The 17,663-nt window shown below is 44.4% G+C and overlaps 2 protein-coding genes across 8 annotated transcripts in view; one reads left to right on the top strand and one right to left on the bottom strand.

The window, feature by feature from the left end:
• GOLGA1 (golgin A1) overlaps nucleotides 1-8,212 on the top strand; it is an 81,136-nt gene extending 72,924 nt beyond the window's left edge. For 5 of the 6 annotated variants that reach the window (XM_077144732.1, XM_077144729.1, XM_077144734.1 and 2 more), the window contains 4 exons: nucleotides 3,532-3,591; nucleotides 4,216-4,386; nucleotides 4,943-5,029; nucleotides 5,563-8,210. In XM_077144732.1, the coding sequence (XP_077000847.1) occupies nucleotides 3,532-3,591; nucleotides 4,216-4,386; nucleotides 4,943-5,029; nucleotides 5,563-5,643 (399 nt within the window). In that variant the 3' untranslated portion in view covers nucleotides 5,644-8,210. Of the gene's footprint in view, nucleotides 1-3,531; nucleotides 3,592-4,215; nucleotides 4,387-4,942; nucleotides 5,030-5,562 lie in introns of all 6 variants that reach the window. The other variant, XM_077144737.1, reaches the window with a different exon arrangement.
• A 602-nt stretch (nucleotides 8,213-8,814) lies between these two features.
• ARPC5L (actin related protein 2/3 complex subunit 5 like) lies at nucleotides 8,815-15,772 on the bottom strand. Of its 2 annotated transcripts, XM_077144763.1 has the most exons (4): nucleotides 15,470-15,772; nucleotides 11,799-11,871; nucleotides 10,696-10,872; nucleotides 8,815-9,368 (listed from the first exon to the last, which is right to left on the bottom strand). In XM_077144763.1, the coding sequence occupies exons 1-4, from the start codon at nucleotides 15,616-15,618 to the stop codon at nucleotides 9,306-9,308; spliced, it is 462 nt and encodes a 153-aa protein (XP_077000878.1). In that variant the 5' UTR covers nucleotides 15,619-15,772; the 3' UTR covers nucleotides 8,815-9,305. The 2 variants fall into 2 exon arrangements, with proteins under 2 accessions (XP_077000878.1, XP_077000889.1); XM_077144774.1 differs by lacking the exon at nucleotides 11,799-11,871 and having other exon boundaries at nucleotides 15,457-15,772.
• Between the last annotated feature and the right edge of the window lie 1,891 nt (nucleotides 15,773-17,663).

The raw sequence follows: 17,663 nt of genomic DNA, 5'->3' as shown, positions 1-17,663 counted from the left end.
CTCACATCTCCAGCCCAGACCACTCCTATGAATTCTAGATTTCTGTGCCTGTCTATTCTACCTCTCATGAATGTCCAGCTTAAAACGTCCAAAGCCAAACTTCACATTCACTAGCTTCCCTCACTTCTCTTTGTCCATCTTTCTCATCTTAGGAAATGGCAGAAACCTTGGAGTCATCCTCAACCCTCTTCTTTCTTGCACAAACATCTAAACCAACAGCAGACCCTTTTGTCTGTACCTTCAAATAATACCCAGAACCACCTGCTTCTATTCCCCACTACTGGCTACTACCCTAGTTCAGGTTACCATCGTCTCTTCTCTGGGGAATGGTTCTTCTGGCTAGCTTCTAACTAGTTTCCCATCGCTTCTCTTCCAAACCTCTGATGACTTCCTACCTCTCGATAAAAGCTAAAGTCTTTACAGTGACCTACAAAGCCCTATAGAACCTGGCCCCTTATTCCGTCGTTCACTTCTACTATATCCTTCACTTCTTCTTGGTCACATTGGCCTTGCCTTTCTATGAATATATAAAGCACCCTCCTGCCTCAGGGCCTTCGCCCTTTCTGAGCCTTGCCTAGAAGGCTCTTCTCCATATTACCTACCTTCCTTTAAGGGGGTCATTTTACCAGTTAGGCTTCCTCCACAACCCCTACCAACACCCACTCTCACCTGCTGTCACTTTCTCCATAGCTCTTAATATTTTCTGATATACTGTATATTTGTTTATTAACTCTTTTTCCTCTTGAGAGCAGACATTTTGTCTTTTTTAGCTTACTGCTGTTTACCTAGCCCCTAGGACAGTGTCTCACACACATAGGGACTCAGTATTTGTTGAATGAATTAATAAATGTGAGCATAAAATCAGGTAACATAAGATGAAATAGCAAACAATTTCAAGGTCTTCTGACCCAGTAATGTTATTCCTCAAGAACGGTAGTGAAAATACCTCTTTTGAGAAAGCACAGCTTTGAAAAATTGGAAACCCTGATATACAAGAAACCAAGGCACATCCAATAGAATTACTGTTACATTAAAATTACATTATAACTGGGGAAACTGTAGAAAGCTGTGGAAACTCTGATAAATGAAAAAACTATTTAAAATTCTATCTAGTCAAGGCAGGAATGTGGACATGGACTGGAAATACACAGGAAAATCATTTTGATGTATTACAGTGTGAGACTTTGGGAAAAGCTTTTATTTAAAATTTTTCCTGTTTTTTTTTTTTGTGTGTGTGTATGAACCCATGGGCACATATGTATAATCATTTATTCAGCAATTAGTTATTGAGAAAATTGTTATTGAGCAAATAATGTGCAGGCATTGTTTTAGGCCCCGGGGATACAAGGCTAAGTAATCAAAAGGGCATGGTGCTGCCTTCACAGAGCTGACAGCCTAGGAAATATGGTGGCAGCCTTAGTTGACTAAATACAGATTTGCCAACTCAAAATTTTACTGATCTGTGAAATTTTGAGTCTGAAAGCATACTGAATTAAGGGTGTTTGTCCAGAAAAGCCAACTTACGGTATTAGCGGGCAAAGAACAGACCCACACTTTTCAAATCTGACCACCCAGTGAGTCTCGTTCAGCACTGTCTGAAAGAATTTTCTGAATGATAGAAATGATCTGAATCTGCGGTACCTGATGAGGCAGCCTCTAGCCACAGGTATCTGTGGAGCACTTAAAATGAGTCAAGTGTAACTGAGGAACTGAACTTGTATTCTTGTAAAAAAATTTTTTATTTTATTTTTTTAAATACCAAAAAACACCAAACAAACACAAACATTCCTATTTTGATCATTCCGTCCTACATATATAATCAGTAATTCATAATATCTTCACATAGTTGCATACTCATCATCATGATCATTTCTTGGAACATTTGCATCTATTCAGAAAAAGAAGTCAAACAAAAACAGAAAAAAAAATTTATACATACCATACCCCTTATCCCTTGCTTTCATTGATCACTAGTAGTTCAAACTAAATTTATTTTAACATTTGTTCCCCCTATTATTTATTTTTATTCCATATGTTCTACTCATCTGTTGAAAAGGTAGATAAAAGGAGCATCAGACACAGGTTTTCACAATCACACAGTCACATTGTAAAAGCTATATCATTATACAAACATCTTCAAGAAACATGGCTACTGGAACACAGCTCTATCTACATTTTCAGGCAGTTCCCTCCAGCCTCTCCATTACATCTTGAATAACAAGGTGATATCTACTTAATGCGTAAAAATAACTTCCAGGATAACCTCTCAACTGTTTGGAATCTCTCAGCCATTGACACTTTGTCTCATTTCACTCTTCCCCCTTTTGGTCAAGAAGGTTTTCTCAATCTCTTGATGCTGAGTCTCAGTTCATTCTAGGGTTTTTCTCAGTCCCTTGATGCTGTGTCTCAGCTCATTCTAGGACTTCTGTCCCACGTTTCCAGGAAGGTCCACACCCCTGAGTCATGTCCCACGTAGAGAGGGGGAAGGCAGTGAGTTTGCTTGTCGTGTTGACTGAGAGAGGCCACATCTGAGCAACAAAAGAGGCTCTCTTGGGGGTGACTCTTAGACCTAATTTTAAGTAGGCTTGACCTGTCCTTTGTGGGGTTAAGTTTCATATGAACAAACCCCAAGACTGGGGGCTCTGCCTATAGCTTTGTTTGTCCACACTGCTTGTGAGAATATCAAGAATTCAACTTGGGGAAGTTGAATTTTCCCCCGTTCTCACCATTCCCCGAAGGGGACTTTGCAAGTACTGTTTTATTCACTGTTCAAATCACTCTGGGATTTATCAGGGAATCACTCTGGACAAACCAACAAAATCTCAGGTCCTACTCAATTTTCCTGTATTTTGCTCTGATTGTCCAGTAAATTTTTGAACTGGTAAAATAGAGTTCAGCATTTCTAGTAATTAATGGATAATGTAGAATAAATTCATTTAAGGCTCACACTAATTAAACCCACTAATTAAAAATAAGAGGTATAAAACAGTGGTCGGTTGTGCAGAAAAAAAATGTAATACTGTTCAAAATAAGCATTGTTAATCTTTATGGTATTTCAGGAGAGCAGTGGTGATGAGAACCATAAATTTTGGCCTCAGAATCCTACTTTGGGAATCATAGCACATAAATATAACTCTGGAGGACAAAATATATTGCACAGAGGTATTTATAGCTTTGCCGTTTATGGTGGCAAGAACTGGAAGCAGTCCTGGTGCTCTAGCTCATGGGAAGCGGTTGAGCAACAATAGGACATTTATATACTACACAGAAGGGTATATGGCAACTTTACTGGCTTTTGTGGGGCCTCGATGCTGAAATGTATTAAAAATGGGCTTACATAAAAAAATACAGCCCACAAGTAGTAAGCATATAGGTATTGAAACAGACCATAAGCCTCTCAGGACAGGGCAGACTTCTAACAGGTATATGGGGGAGGGGGGCATACGAGGGTATCTTTCTGTTTCCCTTTACATCTCGATGATGAGATATCCGTTTAAATGGCTTTTTGTGGGTTTGGGGGTTTTGTCTCAGACCATAAAGCAGATGCAGCAGAGGATGCTGGAACTCAAAAAAACTCTTCAGAAGGAACTGGTGAGTACCTGTGCTGTGTATGAGTCTAGGCTGCTTAGCCCCTCTTCTCACCCTCTGGCTATATCCTCCCTGGGTCTCTGGTTCCCCTGGGGTCACTCTTTGCATGATGGTCCTCCCTGCCCTTTAGATGATTACAAGGAGTCTCTTGGAAGTCAGGTGGTGGCTAGTGGGACAGTGACCCTGCCAGCCTGAACATGCTTGAGATGGGCCTCCCACCCTTCTCTGATGTGATTTCTCTTCTCTGAGCTTATACCCTCACCTGAAAATGGGAATATCTACATCTAATGAGGTTCTTTTGAGAATTCAATGAAGTGATGCTTATACAGTGCCTGGCAGAATGTCTGGCCCCCATACAATATAAAAGCAGCATTTCTGCTCCTGGCCAAGATGCTCATTGCCCAAGGAAGATGTGTCCATGACATAGATATAGGAAATGTCTGAATTCTCCTAATAACCTCCCCCCTCTTCTCACCTGTCAACCCCATCTGGAGGAACTGAGCCTTCCTCAGACTACGGTACTTCATTCCCGGGTAGGGCCCTTTTTGCCCTACAATGTGTGGAAAGTGACAAGAACATCAAGTGACCACATTGATGAATTTCCACATTTTTCCACTGGTTTTTCAGAAAATTAGACCTGAAAACGAGCTTTTTGAAGTCAGGGAAAAGCCCGGTCCTGAGATGCCAAACGTAACCCCATCTGTGACGAATAATGCCGACCTGACTGATGCACGAGAGATCAACTTCGAGTACCTTAAACATGTTGTTTTAAAATTCATGTCTTGTCGAGAATCCGAGGTAAAGCTGGTTTTTGAGTATTGAGTTCCACCCCAGGGCCTGGATAATTGCCCCAGTGTGTGTGACCTGCATGGTTTCCCACCCAGTCCACATTTCTTCCCTCTCCCACATTCCAGTTTGACTACTAGTGCAAACATGTAGTCATTTTTTCAGGTGGCACCAACCTGCTGGTTGAGTACCAGGTAGTTGGAGACCTAAGGAAATGCTCCTGGTGGGAGATCTAGGCCCTACTTCTAAATCCTGACTTGGAGGCCACAGTCCATAGAACTTAATCAGCCCAGTGTTCCTGCATCCTTCTGAGGAGCAGGATAGGTGCTGCTGCTGTTCTGTTGATCCTGCCAGTCCCCAAAGTAAAAGGTGTAGGGGGAGAAGAGAACCAGCCGTTGCTATCAGACCTCAGAATGCCTTAACTTTACCAACCACCTAGTCCTTTATAACCAAGTCTCGAGCACACACCAGGAACGAAACAAAGGAAATGCTGCCATTTAGTCCCGTAACTTCCTCCCCTTCTCCATCCCCACCCCAAGACCCATGGCAGCAAAATTTGTTGTTTCAGGCTTTTCATCTTATAAAGGCTGTGTCAGTGTTGCTGAACTTTTCACAAGAGGAAGAGAACATGCTCAAAGAAACCCTGGAGTATAAGGTAGGGCTCCCTGCTCTGCTGATTAGCCTCCAAAAATATATAGTTAGTAATCCCTGTATTGGCATGAGACTGGCTCCTGGAGATAGATAACAGCTGGACTGTAGTATTAGCTTAGAAGTTGCATTTGGGTAATGAACTTAATTCGTTCAGCCAATATTTAAGAACATCCTTTGTGCCCAGATCTGTGCTATATTTGACCAGGCCTTGTGTCTTCCAAAGCATTTTTATTTATATCACTTTATCAGCAGCCCCAGGTCTGGCCCAGCACCCAAACTTTAAGAGAAAAAAAAATACCTATAGTTCTACTACCTTGTTCTTGTCGCCTCAGCTAGTTCTTCCATTTTCCTCCCATTCTTAAAATGGGCTCTTAGCCCACTGGTAACTGGAACCATTTCCTTCAACCCTCTGCTCACATCCAGAATCAGGTTGAGGTGGAGTGGGATATATTTCAGCATCCTCTGCACCAAACTCTGATTCTCATCTCAGGACTTAATAAATATGCAACTTTCTGACAGAATCTCATTCAAACACAGATGTCGTGGTTTGGATCCAAACCAGCTCCCAAGGGCAGCATCCGGCCATCTATCTCAAATCCTCGCATACCATGGTCCTAGAGGAACCTACCCCAAGGATGGAACTCCATGGTTCACACTTTTTCTGTGAAAAGAACTGACACACCAGACTGGGTGGGTTTTTAATCACTGTAACTGCAGTATTTTGTACAAGTGTCTAAACATTGTTTACAAGACTTAAGACCCACTTCCCTGCAGACTGACATGAACCTCAGAAGGTAGCTGATCCTGTCTATCTGGTTACCAAATGGGAGGGTCCCCAGTACTACCCAGATTTCCTCAGTGCTGCTAAAATTTCAGCTCTGGCCAGCACCCTGTTTGCACCTGAAGCCTCTAACTTTCAGTGATAGCACTTAAAGCTGAAGTTGTCAGCTCTGCCAGAGAAGAGGCAACTGATTCACCATGTAGTGATGGTGTTGGAGTAGACAGATCTTTGACATGGTGCCCAGCAGGCAAACCCATCTGTTTCTGCTACAGCCAGCCAGCCCAGTAGAGGTAGTCTTTAAAAAGTCCCCTCCCATTAGCATGTTTGGGTTCAGGTAAGTTAGAAGAGGCTGCTTAACCATTCTTCTCAAGAAAACTTTATTTCACCTTTTCAAACCATCTAGAACTTAAGCTACACAGGAGCCAGAGCGAATTAATGAATATGCAACTTTCTGACAGTAACTCATTTTACTTAAAGAAAACTAGCAATTATATAAAAAGATCACAAGTATAGTACCAAATACACTGAATTGCCTTTTTAATGAATATATTTGTCTTGGATAGGTTGCTGGTAAACCATTTTAAACTATTTTTTATAGCTAAAGTTCTTCACATGTCCTCTGTATTATAAAATCCATTTAATTGGTGTTCTTAAAGGGAAATTAGCATCAAGAGGAAATTATTTCTTACATTCGGATTCCTTTCTCTGCAATTTTGCTAGCATTCTGTAGCATCTGCTTCTCTCTGAAGCAGTGGTGGTTTTATTTACTTTGCTCTTATTTCTGTGTTGTGCTAACACTGAGTAACTGCAAATCACATTTTTCCTACTGTTAAGGACAGTCTGCTATATTCAAAGGAAACAGCAGCTGCCCCCGCCCCCCAAACTTGACCAAAACACTGGAGGCAATCTGCCTTATATGTGGGACTACCCTCTTCCCAACCCTACCCCCAATTGTTGTTGTTTCAGAGATGACACTACATTTTTATATGGAGTCCAGATAGCCCCCAGTTGACTGCAGTGCTTGTCAGCTTGCAGATGACTAGTAGTGATGGCCACAAAACTTGCATTTGTTATTAAGGAAAATGGAATATGCTTATCCTGGATAAGCCACAATATCACAATATTGTGATCTAAATCTAAAGGGAAACCACTTATGAGTTATAGTTTTATCAAAGTTTCATTGGTTAAATAAAAAAGTGAATTAATAATTGGAACTCTTAAATTTATTATCAGTTATCCAATGATGTAAAGTTATGTTTCTCAATTATGCTTAAGGTTTAAAATATTATATATATATCAACAGAAAAAGATTTGCAGGGTTAACCTACTAAATTTTCATGAACCTCAAAGTACCAAGTAAGAGCAGCATCACCTTCGTCTCACCTCCAGCTCTCCGGTATCAAATGAACCATTCTCCAGTCTCCTACCTCCTCACGTGGCTCTTCCTTACAGATGCCTGTCCCTTTTTTAGAATGCTATTTTCCACTTAGCTGATGGGGCCATGAAACCAGGAATCCCTTCTGTTCTGTAATTTTGATAACTAAGAGGTATCTTTTTAAAAAAATAGGATTTCTTCCTTTTCATCTGTTCCAGGAGAGAATTTCTAAGAGGTTTAGGTAGTTCAGGGCTTGCTAGAGGCAGCTAAAACACACTCCTGTGGAAGTCCAGCTCCCTTGAGCTGGACTCAACACCACCCAACTCCTCTGGCAGTTTTAGGTATAGTTGCAGGGCCCATCACTAAGTCAGTACTTGCTTAGGAAGGATTCACTCTGACTGATTAGGCTTTCCTCCTGCATGTTCAGTTTCCTTCAGCTTTAAGAGGAAGAGTGGAGTAAATATTCTAAGAGATTTAATGCACTTTTACTTGTATAAAACTTTCTGTGATACAGTATATATAGCCCTTTATATGAGCATTGGATCTTGATCTCCCTTAATTTTGTAAATAGGTATTATATTATATAAAACTACTGTAGAAAATTCATTTGTGGTGCAATACTTTTTGATTAAAGCTCTTTAATCCAGATGCCACTACAGTGGGTTTTATTTGATAGTGTAACTTTTTTTTCCTTCTTAAATTTAGTACATTGTGTCTCGCATTTACTACTCCAAGGGCTATAGAATGTTTGTCTTTGAGAAGGAATTTCCCCAGATTGGGTCTGGTGAATGAATGTCCTTTAATGAAGCCAATTACCTAGTCCTACATCCTAAGAACCATGGTGGCGCTTTGGGTGGCAGGAGAAGGGAAATTTCTTTGGTAAAAGTCTATATCCCAAGGCCCACATGCCTGAGAAGAGCTCCAAGAAGATGGTGTCTTTAGCTTTAACAGAATGCAAGTTGCAGTTATGTGTGCTGAAAGAGAAAGAAAAGCATTTTGGCCCCTCAAAGAGGTTCACTGTTAATAGTTATAGGGAACAGAATTTTGCTTTTATTTCTATAGGCTGATTTGCTACCTACAGAAAAAATTTTAAGGAAAAAAATAAATAAAGAAAATAATTAAAATAAAGAAAGAAAATAATTAATAATTAAAGAAAACTTGTCAATGTAGTGGTAAGAATATTCCTACAATGCAGCAGAATCCATGCCCTAAGACCAGTGTTATGAGATAGTGACCAACAGGCATGTTAAGGCCCTACCCTCAAAAGACTCCAAGAGCGGTCACACAAACTGAAGACTTTTAAAGCCTGGATCAATTATTAAATGTTTGGCACTTTATTAAATTAAATAAGCTCCAAAATTACATACAAATCAAAGGAGTAAGAAACAATAAATAGTTGTTGTCAGCAGACGTCTCTCGGCAGCAGGCAGGAGCACTGTAGCTGAGGCTTGTGCTACTGCTGTGGCAAGAGAGGTGTGGATTGCCATGCTCACTCCCTGGGGATGTCTAAACAAGGACATAACATCTAACACACCCTCCCCTCATCCTACCCCCGCACACTGATTTTCCTAAACAGTAGACCTCTCACGCCCATCCCATTCATTTACATACATGAAACACACCGCAATGTATATACTGATAAGCCAAGAGCTTTATTGATGCAGCAGGCACTTTACAATAAACCCAAGAGAGTCCATCCGCCTTCTCTGGGAGGACAGGATGTCTGTACAAACCCTTGGGTTTTTTCCACTTCAAAAAAACAAGCTCTCCCTTTTACCACAGCCTTTGGATCTGTACCTGCCCAAATCACCCCTCCCCCATTTTAAACAGGCAGTGCACACAGGTACCAGGTACACTGGCCAGCCAAACTGGTAGACAGTCAGAATGTCAGTTCTGCATTATTCACATACAAAGGCATAGATTATCAGATCCTGCAAAGGATTTAGTAAACAAGTAAGACAATTTCTCCCTCCACCTTGAAAATGAAATATATTTCAGCAGATGCATGTCCTGAAATAGTTTAGTTGGGAGTTCCTAAGTAGATGGTCCATTGTCAGTCCCTTTTTCGCCAGCCTGTGCATCCAAAATTCTTATCTTCTCAACGTAACATGAGTCTTTTTTTTTTTAAACAGTCTTTCTTGCTGTAAGAACTCTTATAATGGAGCCTAGTCCTCCTACTGCTAATGCCTGTGGGGCAGGAAAAGGAAATATGTCAAAAAAGATCCCGCTGGTCAAGGGGGAAAGCTCAGCAGGGGTATGGGACCATGAACTCCCTAACCAAGGTCCTACCACACAGGACCTCTGAAAAAGTACTCCTCCAAGAACACAGTTTAGAAGATGAAAACAGAAACCACATTCTGCGGAAGGAGCCGTGTCCTGGAACTGAACAGAAACCACATTCTGCGGAAGGAACTGTGTCCTGGAACTGAGCTGCTAGCTCTTAAGGCATAACTTAGCTTGAGAACACTGTTACCAACCATACATAGGAGAGCCCCTCAAGTTTCCCTTTTGACAAATACATAATTTCCGGCCTGCCAGCACTACCCTAGGCACTTAGATATACACCAGCCCATCTGAGAGCTGCCCCTGGCACCCTCTTTAGGCATACCACAGGGCTGAGCACCAGGTCACCATGTAGGTGACTGGCTCAGTTCCCCTGAGCACCCTCACCTGCTAAGCCCAGAAGTTCACCTTCAGGCAGAGGCTTAATGGGCACAGCACACCCTACAGCAGGACCCAAAGGCCACAACCACAGCCCAGAATCTAGACTGCCTGAAGTGAGTGGCCCATGAGTAAGAGAACCACTCTCAAAATACAACACTGAGCCTTTCATGAAGGACTCTGTGTTAGAAATACCCTGGTCTCCTTTAGTGGTGGGCATGCTTACAGTTTTCTACTTACCAAGGGAACTGGGAGTGGAGGTGGGGCACAGGGAGGACACAGGCCAAGTAAAAGACCATGTTCTTGTACTTGACCCAAGCAAAGGGCAGACATGGCTTTTTCTGCTTCATATGGATGAAGATACATTAAATAACTATTGAGGTTTCTGCCTGCTCCCCTCTTCTGGCCTGGTGAGGCTGAGGCCAGGGTAGGAAGTGCTTAGAACTAGCTGGAAGGCTCAGCCCCATCCTTAAGACCACTCCCACCAAAGTAGCTGTTTCCACCAATGCAAAGAAACTATTACCAAACACCTGCCAACCAGTCCCCTGACCTGGGTCTTCCCCTGTCTTCCTTACCATGCTAAATCACCTGCCTCATACCTTGTACCAAAGCCAACCTGTGCTGTCTGGCATATATCAGCAACTATAAAGCGGAAGCACCTGCAGTTATCAGAGACAACAGATTCTTACCAGGGGCTTCCTCAAAGATGTAAATGAATTTCCAGGTTGTTTTAACTTATCCTCTTATTCTCATATGTCTATCAGACTATTCTGTGTTTTAGAAAATCAGACCTGCTGACTTGAACCCTGGGGTCATTCAGCGGGCAGCCTGAGGGAGCAATGTATTTACATACCTTTTCGTGCCACTGGAGTAACACTGCACTGCTATTTTCTGTGGGCTTCTCAAACCCTTTATAAATGTACTTCATTAACAAGTCAATGCCATTTTTGTCCAGTGACTGCACAGCCTGCTCAATTTCACTGCTCTTAAAATTTGTGAGCACTTTGAGCACCACACTCTGGGCACGTTCCTAGAGAAGAGAAAGGGAGTGAGAAACAGAGCAACAGCCCAGGCAGATCTACAACCCCCACCCCCCAAAGCAAGCACAGGAACACTAAACTAAATGGTCAGAACTCAAAGAAACAGTGCCCAACTTCTAATTTGAAATCTTTTATTGATTTAAATTTCAAAGTATCCCTTATTTATGCTGATAAATTATTTCACTTACTTGGGGGTAAAAAGTAGTTTGCTGGGGAGAGGCATCACTGTTTTTTGATGATACCAGCAAGGCCTTAGACTCCACAGGATCACAGTAGTGGGGGGCTTTTTTTTTTTATTAGGTTTACTTGGCTAGAGCTGCCATCCGTGTTCACACTCAATTACAGAAAGGATATTCCCCCCACCTCTAAGGAGGTGTAACCACTGGTTACATCAAGATGCTGTCACAAAATCCCAGCTGGAGGGAGATCTCTTTCCCTGGACCAAATTTTAGACAGCTTCAATGATACAGTAAGTACAACTTAACTTCTTGCCTAATTTTTAAAAGCCAGAAAAAATTTAAAAGCACTTAAAATCCTTATGTATATAAAGCCTAGCCATAGCCTATAAAAGCATAACCACTGAGAAATCCCACATGGCAAGCTAATTTATCTGTTTTGCTAATCAGCAAGTACTGGATTTACTTCTCACCCCATGAAGCCCTGGAAGGAGTTTCTTTGGGAAGCTTTTACTTTAAGCACTAATAGCTCTGATGTCGGAGGAGCCTTAACTTCTGGTCAGTGCCAGGAGTCTTCCATGGAAGTAGTGCCCAGTGCTAACTCACTCCCTTGGCACATACTCACTGATGCAGAGATGAAACAGACACTGTCCGGAGCCCCAGGGAGCTCCAGCTGGGGAGATGGGCAACCAGAGCCCTGGTCCCAAAACCCAGCAGAGCCGCAGCATGACCACCTTTACCTTCACAGCTTGATTCTTGGTGTTGACAGGGGAATTCCGCAAAGCTGCATGAAACGCCCGAAGCATGTCCCCTGTGCATCACCACCAGTTAAGGATGGTTAGGCTCAAGCAATGTTCATGTTTTCATTAATGAACTCATTTCAAAAGCACCCCAAGAGAACAGAATCAAATGGGATCTTCTGATTATCCACTTCCACCCACCTTCCACTGCCTTGGCTTCCAGCTGGGCACAGCCTACTTAGGGCAGGCTATAGCTTCTCTGAGCCACAAGGAGAGTGGAGGGCACCTGTGCCAAGCCTAGAAATCGCTCTTTCTGCCTTCTCCTAAACCTTCCCACTCAAAGCACATTTTGACACTCATTCACTGCAAAGCATTAGCAAAGCATGCTCATTTTTATGCTAAAAATGGAAAGAAAAAAAAGGCACAAAGAAGAGTCTCCTAACTCTTAATCCAATGCTTTTTTGTTAGATTATTAAGTAAATTAAGATATACTAAAACTTTCATTCTCATCTTCTAATACCAACCCAGGTATATGAGGACACAAACTGCTACCAGCAAAGGCTTTATTGATCTTAAGAACTTCTCACCAACAAAATGGGCCAATTCTCCCTCAAACCTTAGCTGCAATCCTGCCACTACTCTGCTGAATTCTGAATAGCCAGCACTCAGGAGAAAATTACAATCTGGGTTAGGTCCTTAAAGGTGACACCTATTTTAAACTGAATTACATCAGCCGACTTTCATTTCCTCATCTGATGCACTGGCTTCAGCCAAAAAGCTTCAAAAATAGAACAAGGAATGGCTTCTGCCCCGTCGGGTCTCTACTCCTGTTCATGCAGTGATGCCCATGTGCAAAATGACAAAGCCTCAGTTTTCTCTAGTGTGGGCTCCATCTTGACTGAGCTGGGATTATGCCACCAGGAGAGCCTCCCCCAATCCCCTGCTCCCAGTGTGGCTCTGACCCAACTTCCATGCTGGAGCAGCAGCTAGCCCCCTTTATCTTTCAGCTTTGGAATTCCTTCTCCCTAGCCTAACAAGGGCCAACCTAAAATCAGCCACTATAACTATCTCACAACCTTTTCTAATTTGGGGTCCCCAAAACAATAAGCAGGGCTCCAGAGGCTTCGCAGGTAAATTGTAGGCTGAATACTCTCCCTAGGGGAGAAGGGAGTAGTGCAAAATCACTCAAAACCACTACTCTAGACAGATCTCTGGCTCAAGAAGACAGGAACCTGTTTCAATAAGGAGAAAAAGGAATTAATACTTTAAAACTCCTAAAAGATCTCAGATCCGATGCCAGGGCTTCACATGTCAACTACTGCTAACAAGGATCATTATTTCCACTTTAAAGTCAACGAAGCTGATGCTCAGAGAAAGGGAAATGATCTGCTGGAGGTCACAAAGCTTAGCTATTCAGCTGGCCTACAAACCCATGCTTGCATGACTCGAAAGCTAAGTTCTTTCCAACCCCATGCTACCACAACAGTGACACACTCAACTATGTCTGGGATGGACACTTGCTGTGTGCGAAGCACTGTGCTGGACCCTTCTGGGTGTTGTTCCATGACAGGCCCACAGATTCCAAGAGGCCAGCATGTTCACCTCCATTTAACTGAGGGGGGTGCTCAGGTTCAGAAAGGGCATGTGACCCACCCAAGGCCATACAGAGCATGACAGGACTGGATCTATGTGGATGCAAAGTCCATGCTCTTTGTACTTCATCTGTGTGATTTCCCATCATGGCATGCTTCCCAATATAGCAGCCTTAGGACAAGACCCCTTGTCACCTTCCCCTACCCCAAACAGTCCTTCTGCTTACTTCATTCTGCTCTGTCCTAAGACTCCTAGAAACCTGTTCTACAGTTTAAATTAAATGACCTAATATAAGTCCAATACCTGGGCACATGGTAGGGGTTCAATAAATACTCGTTCTTTCTTTCTTCTTCCCTGGGTTCCCCACTTGCGTGGATTTCAGTTTTCATCTACTAACCTCACTTTCCCCTAATCCCCAGAGGTACATGCTCCAGTAACAAGGTTTCTGACATTGTCATTACTGAAGAAACTACCATACCCAGATGTGCTAAAGCCTAAGCCTCCAAGCATCTTCTAGGGACTTATCACCAATCATGGACATAGAAAGAGATGTTCCTGCAGCAACAAGACCAATGTAGCAGTTAACTAGGCCTTGGTCTCCCCATCTGTGGAATCAGGGTACTGAGCCACAGGCCCTACAGCCAATCATCACTGCCTGCCCAAAAGCTAGGTCCTCCACCAGGCTACAGAATTAACCTTCCCTCCTGGGGACTCTTCCTATGACCCCATTTTGCTAGTGGGGTAAGCAAGGTGATCTTGTTGAAACAGCAATTACAAACTTGAATTCCCATCTCTAAAACCACATTCCTGTTCAAACAAGGTTTTCGTTTTAAAGGCACACTGGAGAAACCTGGTGGGGCTCCTCCCAAAGACAGTCTATGAGTGCAAGCTGAGTCAACTGATAAAACACGAAGACCCTGATTTATATACTGCCTGAGTCTCCAACCTTGCCAGGCAAGTGCAGGGGGAAGGGAGGGCACTTCCTGTAAAACAATTTGAATAAAGAAAAATACTTCCTGTGAGAATAAGTCAGTTTCCTGTGCTCAAACTGCTAAGGTACCAAGTAGGCTGTAACAACCACCTCTATTTTTAATCTTGTTTTCCAAATGCATGTTTCCCGTGGCCACAAGAATAGTCATTTCCAGTCAAGTAGCTCTACTTTTACATTTTACTTTACCCCCTCTGGTTTTTCTTAGCTCTAAGATACTCGTTTTTTCTGCTGCGTCCCGCACAACATACACAAAAAGGCTATTGAGGAAGCCAAACTTCCTTATTGAGCATAGATGAGACCATCAGAGTTCAAAGCCCAAGGTGTTCAAGAGAACTGACAATAGGTGAGAATGAGTAGCATTAGGCTGGAGGTTCAGATTGATCCTGGGGTGTGAAGTGCACACACTCAGACCTCAGGGCTCGACTAAGGCCTTCATTACTTCATGAGTCCTTTTTTCCCCCGCAGCCAACCACCCACCTTTTCTCACGCTGTGCTGCAATCGGATCCAAGAAAGCCAGGAGAGGGCTATGCCCGGGACCGCCCTGGCCACTCGATTACTCAGGAGTGGCTCACCTCAGCCCCTCCCGCCGACTAAGCCCGTGAATGGCCCCGTTTCCTGCGAGAAGATGGAGTGATCAGGCGCTCAAAGAAGGGACAACCTGGGGATGGGGGATGGGGAAAGGAGACAAGGGGGAGAAATGAGAAGAGGCCGGGTTAAGGAGTGAGGGACGTCCGAGGTGGGCATGCTACAGGGGCCGTCGAGTGAGCCAGCCCGTTCACCAAGGAGTAGGGCCCGAGAAGGGCTGCGCTGCAGTACAGGGAGGCGCCGGGGCCTGGGATAAGGGGTGGAGAGGAGAACCGGTCTGAGGAAAGCTGTGCCGGGGATGAGAAAACTGGGGAAAAGGAGCTTCAGTGGAGTCGTATCGGAAAAGAGTTGGACACTTCGGTCAGAGGGGACCGAAGCTAAGAGAGTGGGGAGGCTCGGCCTGAAGGGTTGGAGCCCGGGATGAGGCAAACAGGATGGCCGAGCCAATTAGCCCAACCGAGAGGAGCGTGAAGGCCAGGCCGCCGCACCGGGGAAGGATATTGCCGCAGGAGCCCGTCCACTTCGCTTGGGTCCGGGCCTGGCTCGGCCGCCGCCGCCGCCGCCTCCTCTTGCTCGTCCACGAATTTGTTCTCGTCAAACTCGTCTATATCCACTCGGCGGAAGCGCGAGGACAGCGTGTTCCGGGCCATGGCGGGGGGCTCGGCGCCCGCCCAACCACCTCGACTCTGGCGGGGACCTCCACTCAGCTATGCTCGGTCTCCGACTCCCGCTCCGGCTCCGGCTCCGACTCGGGGGGCGGGAAGCGGCCGCTGGGACCGCCCCCACCACCTCCGCGCGCAGCCTCCACCCGCCCATTTCCGCCTTACGCCGGAACCGGAAGCACCTATGGCTGGGCGGGATGAAAGCTGGTGGGATTCCGGTTTCCCCCGGTCGGAAAAATCGGGCACTCGCCTAGGTGGTTTCTTTGACGCCATACTTTGATCTTCATAGAACCTGTCTGCCCATCGCGGGAGTGGACTCACCTTCCCATTGCAGGCCTGGTATCTTGTATGCCTTAATTGTGTGCGTTCTCCGGCTTCCTCCTGGCCTTGGGGGGTGCCGGCACCGACACAGCCGCAGATATCCCGGGTGAACTCTACCCGAACCGAAGGGACACGAGGCCCACAGGGGATGGCGCCCGTCCTGCCTGTCGAATGCTTGTTCGGCTTCTAAGAAAAGAAATCTTCCACCCGAGCCCTGACGAATGAATAGGACTTTTCATACTCCGGGGGGGAGGGGGAAAGGGGGAGTCTAAGGGTTTTGACCCCACCACGTTGAGCACAGAGACGACAGCTTCTGCCTTGTAGGCCTTATGCACAAATGATCCCGTTATTAAATGAGTGGGAAGGTTTTTGGTTTTTTTTTTGCATAGGTAGGCACCAGGAGTGGAACCCGGGTCTCCGGTATGGCAGGCGATTGCTCTGCCTACTGAGCCACCGTGGCCCGCCCAAATCAATGGGAAGACTTAAAGACCGTGTATCCAGGGGACTGACAAGACGCTGAAGATATTTCGCCCTGGGGGTGCGGCGACCATGCATGTGTGACGGTCAGGAGAGGACGATGACCCTAAGGCCACCATCCTGACAGGAAGAGTAAGGGCCAAAGGGTTAAAGGAGTGGGGCTTAGAGAGACATTTCTTTATGGGTAATAAAATGCGCAGAATCTGTGATGGGGGAAATCGAGGGGTCAGGACAGAGTCTAGGAGTGCCCCAAAGTACCAAGATTAAGTGCTTGGGCTTTCGCTTGAGGGATTTCGTTAAACCGTCTTAGACTTAGGCTGAATTGGGTCTTTTTTTTCATATAACAGTATTCTTTTTAATAAAGGCCAGTAAATGAAATGTGAATCTTTATTATTGCTTTGGATATTTCTCACTGAACTGAACAACAAATCAAAAAAGTATTGCCAGACTATGATGCTGTCTAATCTTGGATACTAAAGATAGACTGCCCCCTCCCCCCCCCCCCCCGTGGGAAATAGGTGCTGAATAAAAGTTATCAGGAGTCCTGGGAAAACAGACCGAAAAAAAAACAGTGGCATTTCATTTCAGCTCTATAGGTGGGAAGAAATCGTTTGTGATCCCAGGGAGGCCAAGAGAGGAAAAATTCATACTCCAAGGAACAGCCTGGTCAGACAGGATTTTAAATCAGGACTGCCCACTTTACATGGAAAATAGTGCCCAAATAAACTGGTGAACAAAACAATGTCCTTTCTCCAGATTGTGAACTTCCATGCTAGTCACAAATTAAAAATCCACTTATACTCTAATGGATGACTAAGTACTAAAGGAAAAAAAAATCACACTGTGCTCAGTAGTTTAACTTAGAAAAGGTGGTCAAAGCTGTTCCTGAGGAGGTGACACTGAACCTGAGGGAGGAGCCAAGCAAAGGCTTAGAAGCAAGGCAAGCTTGGTGTATTCCAAAAACAGCAAGGATGTATGCTGGAGTATGCTGGAGCAAAAGAGTGAGATAGGATGGAGGGGACAGATGATAAAGGGCTTTGCAGGCCAAGGAAAGGAAGTAGTCAGCCCTGTAAGTGCTGAGCAGAGTTATGATCTGGCTTGAGTTTGAAAAGGGTCTCTAACAGTTGTGTTTAAAACACATCAGGGCTCCCTAAGCCCAAATCTGCAAATGAACTCTTAATGCACCCACCCACCCACCACATGGGATGGGACTTTCAGGGGTGTAAGTCTCCCTG

The sequence above is a fragment of the Tamandua tetradactyla genome, chromosome 2 (assembly GCF_023851605.1).
Source record: "Tamandua tetradactyla isolate mTamTet1 chromosome 2, mTamTet1.pri, whole genome shotgun sequence".
Classification (NCBI taxonomy): Eukaryota; Metazoa; Chordata; class Mammalia; order Pilosa; family Myrmecophagidae; genus Tamandua; species Tamandua tetradactyla.
This window is presented reverse-complemented; position numbering and strand designations above follow the sequence as displayed.